This window comes from Limulus polyphemus, unplaced genomic scaffold (genome assembly GCF_000517525.1).
Source record: "Limulus polyphemus unplaced genomic scaffold, Limulus_polyphemus-2.1.2 Scaffold5574, whole genome shotgun sequence".
In the NCBI taxonomy this organism is placed as follows: Eukaryota; Metazoa; Arthropoda; class Merostomata; order Xiphosura; family Limulidae; genus Limulus; species Limulus polyphemus.
The window spans coordinates 48,053-58,593 of NW_013671184.1; the positions used below are offsets into that span (position 1 = coordinate 48,053).

At 29.0% G+C, this 10,541-nt stretch overlaps 1 protein-coding gene across 1 annotated transcript in view; it reads right to left on the bottom strand.

Annotated features, from left to right (window-relative positions):
* Nucleotides 1–9,765, bottom strand: part of LOC106472743 (exocyst complex component 1-like) — a 47,679-nt gene extending 37,914 nt beyond the window's left edge. Inside the window, exons 1-3 of the mRNA XM_013933399.2 lie at nt 9,655–9,765; nt 5,078–5,204; nt 1,297–1,380 (exon numbers count right to left, since the gene is read on the bottom strand). Of these exons, the coding sequence (XP_013788853.2) occupies nt 1,297–1,380; nt 5,078–5,204; nt 9,655–9,731 (288 nt within the window). The 5' untranslated portion in view covers nt 9,732–9,765. The remainder of the gene's footprint in view (nt 1–1,296; nt 1,381–5,077; nt 5,205–9,654) is intronic.
* Between the last annotated feature and the right edge of the window lie 776 nt (nt 9,766–10,541).

Here is a 10,541-nt window from a genome sequence, read left to right on the forward strand (position 1 = left end):
ATTTACTTTAAAATGATCATTAATACTGAACAACAGCTATTCATTCTTGATTTACTTTAAAATGATCACTAATTTTGAACAGCAGCTGTTCATTCTGGATTTACTTTAAAATGATCACTAATTTTGAACAGCAGCTGTTCATTCTTGATTTACTTTAAAATGATCACTAATTTTGAACAGCATCTGTTCATTCTTAATTTACTTTAAAATGATCACTAATTTTGAACAGCAGCTGTTCATTCTTGATTTACTTTAAAATGATCACTAATTTTGAACAGCAGTTGTTCATACCTGGTCTACTTTTTTATTGTCCACTAGTTTTGTTATTAAAAAGTGGTTTACTTTTATATTGAGCCCTACTACTGTATAAAAAGTATTCAAGTATTAACAGCTTGACTTTACATTCTGACCAATAATACTCATCATTAAAATTATCACTAATACTAAACAGCAGTTATTCATACCTAATTTACTTGTGTATTGACAACTAATACAACATGAAATAAACTTCTAAGTGAAAACAGTATGGTCAGCAGTTCATTAAACAATCTCATACATGAGAATCTTAAATGTACAAGTTACTGTAAGAAAAAATTCAATAATAACAAATTTTAAATGCTAATATTTAACACATGTTGTATATGTTATTTACTAAATGAGATAACTTGTGTACATAAAATTCACATATAAAAAATGCACTGCAGAAACAAAATAATCATATATATGATTTTTCATAAAGTAAATTTATTAACTAAAAACTTTAAACTGAATGTACTCTTTAATGGTATACAGTACATCTTTATAACCACCTTTTTCTTTTAATTTTTGACAGCTGAATGTGTAACATTTTCTTCAGCATTATAACTTGTAGGTCACAACAGCCTTGATTATATTATATATAATATAATTAACTTATTACACCAAAATCTAAATATATGTTCACAACCTTTTATTGCAGGCTTTGCCTTTTTAGGTCACATAACCCACCACAAGTACTTGTTATCAAAGTGTATCTCATAAGACATTTTCAATATACATATATCAACAAAGGAGTTGATAGACATAAATGCAAGGTATGGCACAAAAAACAATATAGTATTTTGCTGTACACTTCAGTCTAGCAACAGACACAACATTATAAACATTTAAGTGTATACTCAAAACCTTAGAATCAAAATACTTCCTTATATTGTTTGAAGTTAGTAAAAATTTAGTTAGATATAGAAACTTTATCATTTTGGCTCAAATTAAACAATTCCTCATATTTGGTTTTCAGGGAAGTAATATCATACATACCTGAAAATTTGTAATAAATGGCAAAATCCCACATTTGGATTTTTTAGACACTTTGGCTTCTTCTATAGACTTCATTTGGGATTGCTGTTGAAAGATAATTTTGATAATTCTCAGAAAAAATAAATACTTGTATAAAACCATCATTTCATCACTGCCAAAAAGTTCCTAATTATATATTTCAGGATTAATATACCAAGATGATGCTATTTAATTTCTGACAACATTAATCACATATAATTATTGTCAATGATTAGCTATTGGTCAAATATACTGCAGACTTTAAGAAGACTATTTTTCCCTTAGTTTGTTTGTTAGTAGTTAAGCACAAAGCTGCACAATTGGCTGTCTGTGATGTGCCCACACAAGTATCAAAACCCATTTCTAATGTTATAAGTCTGTAGACTTACAGTTGAGCCACTGGGGGTCTTTACCCTAAGCATTTAACCCTATCTCCCCGAGTACCCTTTACTGAGCATGACTCAAGGTTTTAGTGTCTTATACTAAAACTTTTATTAAACTAATTTTTGTTTATGTTATACCAATTAGAATAGCATAAAATCTTATTTAATAATCCATATTTTAATAGTATACAAGTTTTAAATTCTTAATTCTAGAAGGAAATATATAAAAAAATCAAGAATTTCCACTAGTGTGACCACGAGACACATTAGCATGTCATCATCCCTATTTTATCCACTACCCCCTGAAAAAGTACAAAATTAAACGTAAAATACTCTCTATAAAATCGTTATTGCTCAAACTATAATTTTTATGGCTTTCAATTTTGTTTTATTACAGAGCTATCAAATAGAACATTAGACCCCCCTTGCCACACCCACCTGTCATATCCTCTCTTTCAAAATTCGTTAATAGTTCTTTGTTACGCTTCATTACATATTACATATAGCCAATAGAAATTCAAGGTTTTCATCAATCAAATAACGTATTGCATAAGATTGTATTTTGAACAGAATATTGTCAATTTCACTCACAGTAAAAGATTCATTCCTGTGGAAAGGTTAACGACTAGCTTGGATGAATTTGCAATGGCTCCTGTCACATAGTTAGAAAGCCAGGAAAATTTTGAGAGGTAAGTGAATTTGTCTACTTTTTGCATGTTATTAGTTGATATTCTTTGGTGCATTATTTAATTGAATAAAAATGATTAAATGCATTACTATCTATATTATATAAAATTAGAGTTAACTCTCGTCGTAAACCCAAGAGGAAGAAAAAAGAAAATTGGGTAAGTACTTTATTTCTTGTTTTTCATATTTATTCTTTATTTATTATTATAATAGTAAATAAAATCTAAAAATATGGATCTGTTTATGTTACTTAAGACTAGATTAGGTAAAAAAGTAATAATAATATAATTAAAATGGTTCATGAGGCACGCATGGGATCAGCTCATGGGTAATGTAATTCGATAGCATAACATGAGCTGCACGTTCCCCGAGTGATTTACAACTTATAATGACACGGATAATATTTAGACACGGTTCAAAGGGCAATAAAACAAAAAAATTAATTATAAATAGATGTATGCTGTTGTGACGTTAGAGCTACTTAGGATAAATGAATGTAGTTTCATGTTACAATTTGAGGTTATTCAAGAAATTAAAAAAGGTTAATTTAAGGATATTTCTATTTTTTGTTTTGGTGGTTACGAGGTCGGTCAAATTGACCAAGTTTATGTTGAGAGAGTTAATTTACATATAAATTCATTTTATACTCCTATTATTCAAATGCACCTGGTTATAAATAACATAGTATTGAACATAAGACAGAACTATTGACAAATCCTAATAGAAACAATGTGACAGTTAGATTTTCTAAAACCAAACAAGATAAAAGGCTGTGAAACTTATATACTATTAAGTTATGGATTATTAGCTATGATTTTATGCTATACTAATTGGTACAACATGAAAAACAAATTGTAGTTCAATTAAATTTTGAATGTAACTCACTAAAATCCTCGAGACATGCAAAGTAAAAGATGCCCAAGGAGAGAGGGTTAAAAAAAAGCAAAACCTATTTCAAATGGAACTCTTTTTCTTCTAGTAAAATCATATTGGATCAGCTAAGAATGAATTACTAGTAGTCTTATCGTAACTCTTCTAATCTAAAATATTAGATATTTCAGCACCAAAATCCACTACATAAAAGTGAACCAATTAATATATATATATAAACCATAAAACACATCAAATAGGATGAAGTAAAAACAAGAACCAGCAAAGTATGAAGTCTTTTATGAAGTTTTAAGACTTTATCCACTATATCACTGAATGACTGGTGTTTACCTTAATAATGAATGGTGGTTATCCATGGTGGTAAGTATTAGTAGTCAGGATAAAAGTAAACCAGCTATGAATAATTATTGGTAAGTATTAGTGGTCAGTAATACTTATAAACAATTATTCATACCTGGTTTATTTTTATACCGGCCACTAATATTTAACAACACTTATTCATACCTGCTTTATTTTTATCCCAGCCACTAATATTCAACAACAGTTATTCATATGTGGTTTACTTTTAGTCTCGTTACTAATATTCAACAACAAGTATTCACACATGCATTATTTTTATACTGATCACTAATACTTAACAACAGTTATTCATACCTGATTCACTTTCATCATCTTAACCACTAGCAATAAACCAAGTTATTCATACCCAATATATTTTTATCCTGACCACTAATATTTAACAACAGTTATTCATACCTGATTCACTTTCATCATCTTAACCACTAGCAATAAACCAAGTTATTCATACCCAATATATTTTTATCCTGACCACTAATATTTAACAACAGTTATTCACACCTGGTTTACTTTTATCCTGACCACTAATATTTACTCATTCACTGCAGCTGGGACATATATTTCCCAGTGCATAGGAAACATACATCCCAGCCACAGTGAATGGGTTAACAACAGTTATTTATACCTGGTTTACTTTAAGTGTCATTAATAATATCAAACAATAAGTATTCATACATGCTTTATTTTTTATACTGACCACTAACATTTAACAACAGTTATTCATAGTTGGTTTACATTTATTCTGACCATTAATATTCAACAACAGTTATTCATAGTTGGTTTACTTTTATTCTGACCACTAATATTCAACAACGATATTCTTATTTTAAGACAAATTTGAATGACAGGGTTTTCAAAATATATCTTGGAAAACAATAACTATTTCTGAGAAGAAAACCATATCAGATGTTTCAAAAAATGAGTACCATGAAGCTTTCTAGTGTATTTGGTTCAAATATTTACCCTTGCTAAGCTATCAAGTTCAGAATTTGCATTGCATGACACACATGCTACAAAATTACCCTAGGTCTAATGTGGTTGATGAAAATATTTAACATTCAAGAATACTTACAAATACAAAACCATAATTCCCTATTTTTTATACATGTTGTCATGTAACAAATCAACGTGTATCTACAATATCATAATTAAGTTATATAATATTATAAAAACTGTGAAGATGGTTGACAGTTAACCAAACATCCAGATTTTTTATTTTATTCAGACTATATTACACATATTATGTAAATTAAAATTTATGAAATATAGTTTCCAAAAGAGGAATAATTATTATGTATTATTACTATAAAATATGATGCATATATCATCTAACTTAAACAACATTCTATTCAATGTAAAGTCCACACAAAAGTAAAAGAAAGTAACACCATCAAAATAAACTTTATATTATATTTATGTTATATACAATTTCCGCTAACATTTACCATAAATTTGTCAAAGTTCCGTTTGGCTTGTACAAGAGCATTTCCAAATGTTTTGCTCAAAAATGAACCAGTATCTTGAGCTGACATAACATGTTGGCTCAGTCTCACCAGCAGATACATGGAATAACTAGATGAAAACAAAATAATACAAATATTTTGAAAATTATATGCACTTGAAAGTTAATTAATGTACAAAAATTACAAATTACAAAAAAAAATTGCATACATTAAAGATATTAGCCAACTGTTACTTTCTTCTGAAATGAAACTTTGTATACAATTTCTAAACAGCTACATAATGTGTGTGTCTTGTTTATTATAAAGTTTACAATATTCAAGGAATACTTTTGTCATTCAATATTATACTTATAAAAATACTTACTATACTCGACCCCAAACCTAACACCTATTTGTCTTTGTTCTTTAGGTCTGACTTAACAAGAAAGAAGTATACTTTCTAGATGGATGCATAATAATGTAGCCTACTTGTTCAAGCACAGGGTTAAACATTTTCAGATCCCCAAAAAATAAAATCACAAATTTTGACACACTAAATAGTAGATTTAAATTACAGAGCTCATGTTTAAATTAAGGAACTATTCTTTATAAAAAATGTCTGTGCACTACATGAGAAAGTATACGTTGTTAGTAGAAATTATATTTTTACTATTTGTAAATTTATACAGAAATGAAAATGATCCTATGTCACTTTTATGACCAAAACTTTTATCCAAAGTAAAGAAGTTAAAAGCAAATTACTGTAAATTGAAAAAACATAAAACAACTTGTTGATGACAAAATCTACTATTTATACATACTACTCAACATTTGTTAAGAATCAAGATTTCCAACAAAGATTAGATTCATACTTTGCCATTTACTGAATGATTTATTTTGTTAAGATAGTATACACTTGCTCAGTGCATATTTGCTTTTTTTTAAATATTTTGTTCACTTATGTAAATAGCTAAGTAAAAATAACCAATTTGATGGAAAGAAAGACTACCCAAAACTAGTAAACATTTTGAAGTAGCTATAAGTTAGCTAATAACATTTTGCTTAAAATCAGTTGATGATTTTAACAAAACATTAAATTGAAATTTTACCATCTATTTATTATTGGACATCAAACATAATTACACCAGAAGGAAGTTGAGTCATTTTTCTGTCATAATGAAAATCATTATCGAAATATCTTCATAACTGGATAAGATATTCCAAAGAGATTGTGAGTACACACATGGCAGGTGTCTGTGTCACCTAATATACAGTTTAGCCTTTGCAAGATTATGCAAAAACAAAAAGAGTGTTCATAAAGTTATTAAAAAGATATTGGTAACAGCTGATAAAAATGAAAAAAAATGTGAAAATCCAAATTTGAAAGTACATTTTTCAAAAAGCCACTCCATATGTGTTTTTACATGATGAATACCACATCTGTTAGCGATAAGGCACAATAAAACTTTGACAACACCTGCACATCCAACTAATCAGATACTGATGATATTGTTGTGAAAGTTCAGTCCATGTATTCTTGGATGAGGAACTCCAGCTCCTGTATAATCCTCAATTGCACTCGATGGGTATTATCACTTTCTGTAGCATATGTGACAAGAATGTCCAAAAACGGTTAAGATCGGGAGATCTTGATAGTCAATTCAAGATAAGCAGTGGTGATCCTGTCTTGCTCAATGATGGTATACATTGTCATAATCCAAAAATGAAGTTTGGCCTGACTGCACCAGCACAAATCCTCACTATTGGAAAGAGAATCTCAAATTGTTACCTAACTAGAGTGAAGGTGCCTTTCTAAATGATACATAGGTCCATTCATCCCTCTATGTTGATTTCAGTCAACACCATGACATCTATTATGTTCTGCAACATGCTGTGGCAAGAAATATTCACTATATTATCTTCAGACACAGGGTAATCTGGTACCATACTCAAGACAGAATCTGGAATTTTTAGTGAAAAGGAGTGATATCCAATCATTGACCCAAATTAATGCTTTTTAGTTTGCCAGGACATCAGATATATGGGAGAATCAAGGCTTGTCTGAGCCTCAATACCAGCTTCATGAAGCCATCTGCAAACTGCCTGTGTGAAAAGTCTAACCCATTATGTTTTGAAAGTAATTTTACAGTTGGGAACTATTTGTGGCAAGTCATGGATGTGATTTAATTTGAATATGGCAATCTTTCAAAGGGATTGTAATTAATTTCTGTCTCCCATCATGTTGTATTCTGGCTTTGCCACTTGTTTCATAGTGACTCCACAAATGGGAAATCTGACTTTCAGATATATTCAATGAGTTGAGTGATATTGCATTAAGTTTCCTCATTTTGAGCATCCATATACTCCCGTTCGTGTCCTTATTACTTATTCAATGTCTAATCTGTGTCTTAGCTATTGCAGTTACTGATAAAAAAGTTAATGATAAGGGAGTTAAAACCTAGGCATACCAATCTCAATTAAAAATGCAAGTTTTGCTTATATATACCCTATGTATACACAGAAATTCAACAAAATGCTTGAACAATTACAGGTGTGGAGAATAATTAAGTGTCAATGCTAGTCATATAGAGGTACCTAACAGGACTGGTACTAATTTGAATTCGACCTCAAATGTTGATCCCTAGTAAAAACTGACTAATATATTTAGGAAGTGTGGCAAGTCCATGCACAGTGATACAACATCAAAAGTTAGTCAGACAGTACTTTATTGCAGAAAATATTCCATTATTTAAATAAGTATTACAGAAACAATCAGTCTTTGTCCCTCCAACCCTCGGATTTCTGACTTAAAACATTCAATGTTTATAAAACACATCGCACAGGAAATACCCATGAAGAACTAAATACTTTTGGCTTCACATCTTTTTCTTTTAATAAAATTATTGAGGTATTATTTTCATTAACAATTAGGTTCATAAGAAATCAACACAAAGCACTCAATATATATATCAAAAATCCATGTTTATGAGAGCAATACTCATGAATAGATTTGGTCAAGGACATATATTCATTATGAAAGAACTAATAAAGACCTGATCATCCACCCAACCCTCAACACATCTAAGGCCATCTAGCATTTTCTACAGCTATCTCTTGCCACTAATGTTTTGGCAAATGAGCTTGTGCAAAATCCTTTTAAAAGTTCAAGTTTGTTCATTACTTTTTGTATACTCAGTAGAAGTTGTAAACCTTAAGAATACAAAAACTATATTTAATATTTTGTAAGGTATTATGAAAGCTCAAAACTGTTCCTTGTTCATTTCACTACAGTGAAAAAAAAAAATGGTACACATGTTCAAACATTATGCAGCATATATGCCACTTTTTTATAATATTTACCCTTTATGCATATTAATTTTTTGATTATAAAAAATTGTGCTATTAATGAAAGCTAATCATTTGGTATTTTCACTATGGAATAAACTTTAGGTTTATTTCTTGATTTCTTTTTTTTTACTGCTTAGTTTATTTGAACTTTGGTTCACACAAATAAAGGGACAAATAGTACAAGTTAATTGGTTTTTCCAGATTATTAAAATATTGTGATTAAAATAAATGTTACAGAATTTTCTATTATGTGAGAAGATTTTGACTAATATTTCAGTTGTCATCAGTCACTATATATATGTATATATATCTATATATATCACACATTTATATATTTCTACAATGAATTCAGTGTTTGAAAGTTCTTGAATTTTTTTCAATGTAAAGTTCAAGGACTTTTACAAGATTTTCAAGGACAAAAAGAAAAACTTTTAAGGATAATCTTCAAATCTTTAATAAGTTATTAAAGACAAAAATACATATTTCTTATTAACGAAGGGTTATAAATATCAGTTATAGTAATCACAAATTAAAACAATACCTCTTGGTTAGCTCTACTGACTACACATTTCAGTGATCTGCATAATATTTTAGTATTTTGACCACTTGTGTTTGAATGAATGTGGTGGATGATCAAAAACGAAAAAAAATATAAACCAATAACAACAAAAGAAAACACTATGTATGATTATGTTGAAACTGCAAACATCAGCTTTAAGTTGATCTTATAGAAAATGGAAGTTGCCAATATTCATCAATAATCCTGCACACTGCTTACCTAAGATACACTGCTTTTTTTTGCCTTTTAGATGGCTATTTAAAACTGATATTCCATTGTATACAAGTCTATGGATTTTTTGCATATTATATTTCACATATAATGAACAACTACATTCAATGAAGGCTATGTAATGCTCTTCAAATCAACGGAGCATGAAGACATATTCCACTGAATGTGTCTTAGATTAATTTTAGCACTCCTATGCTTAAAAAAAACAAAACAAAGTGAGACGACTTAAATTTTAATAGATCTGTCCTTGATTTTCAAGGACTTTTGACAACTATAAAAGTATTTGGACAAAATTAGAGCTTCTAAGGCCTTCAAATGAAACAGATCTATCAAAATTTAAGTTGAATACAAACCCTGCAAGACACACTTTTTACATTTTATATCTTATTTGTGTATAATATTTTGTACTTTTCTGTACTGTTTAAAAAAATTCATTACTTACAAACCATCAACTTTGTCATAGTAAGAAATGAAGTTGATAAGTTCTGGTTCAAGAACAGCAAACAATTCACCCATCATTCTTCTACAGAAAAAAAATATCCAGTCAGTTTAAACTAACAAAGGTATAGCAAATAATTTACCCATCAGAATACCACAAATAATATTTGAGATAGTGTCAGAAAATAAAAACTGGGTAAAAAGATTCCTACAAAATGAAATATTCAACTTTTAAAAAGTATAACAAACAATAATATTTCGTTCTCATGTACACATATTTATTAATGTTCAATGTTCAACAAAATACAAGCACAGTAGCAAATTTACTCATAATTACTTGAAACATTAATATAGCAAAACATAACTTTAGATACAATAAACAATTCACATATAAATTCCCTTCCCAGGAAAAAATAAAGTTCCACTAGCTAATAGCACATTACAAAATTCAAAAATTATTCTAGTTACACTCTAACTACATGTACAAGCACTTTAACATTTTGTCAATGAATATCTTTTACTGAGAAATATTTCAGGTCTTACTAGATATAAGTATATTAAAAACTGTCAATCATCCTTATTCACAGAAAAATATCTACATACACATTTAAAAATTTACTGGTAATTATCCTCCACAGAACAATATAATTAGATGAATAAACTATTAGTAAATGAAACAATTCATTTATTATCATTCTGTTCCACAGAAAAATATTAAAGTTCAATAAATTAAAGTTACTTCAAATTGCTAGCCAACTTCAGAACTGAAAACAGTGTCAGCCACATCCTGGCCTATGTGACAAAACAGCAAGTAGTTCTTGTGGTGTAGTGCAGTGCAAAGTCAACTAGGCATGTGATAAGGAAACTAGAGTGCATAAAATCATAGCTGTT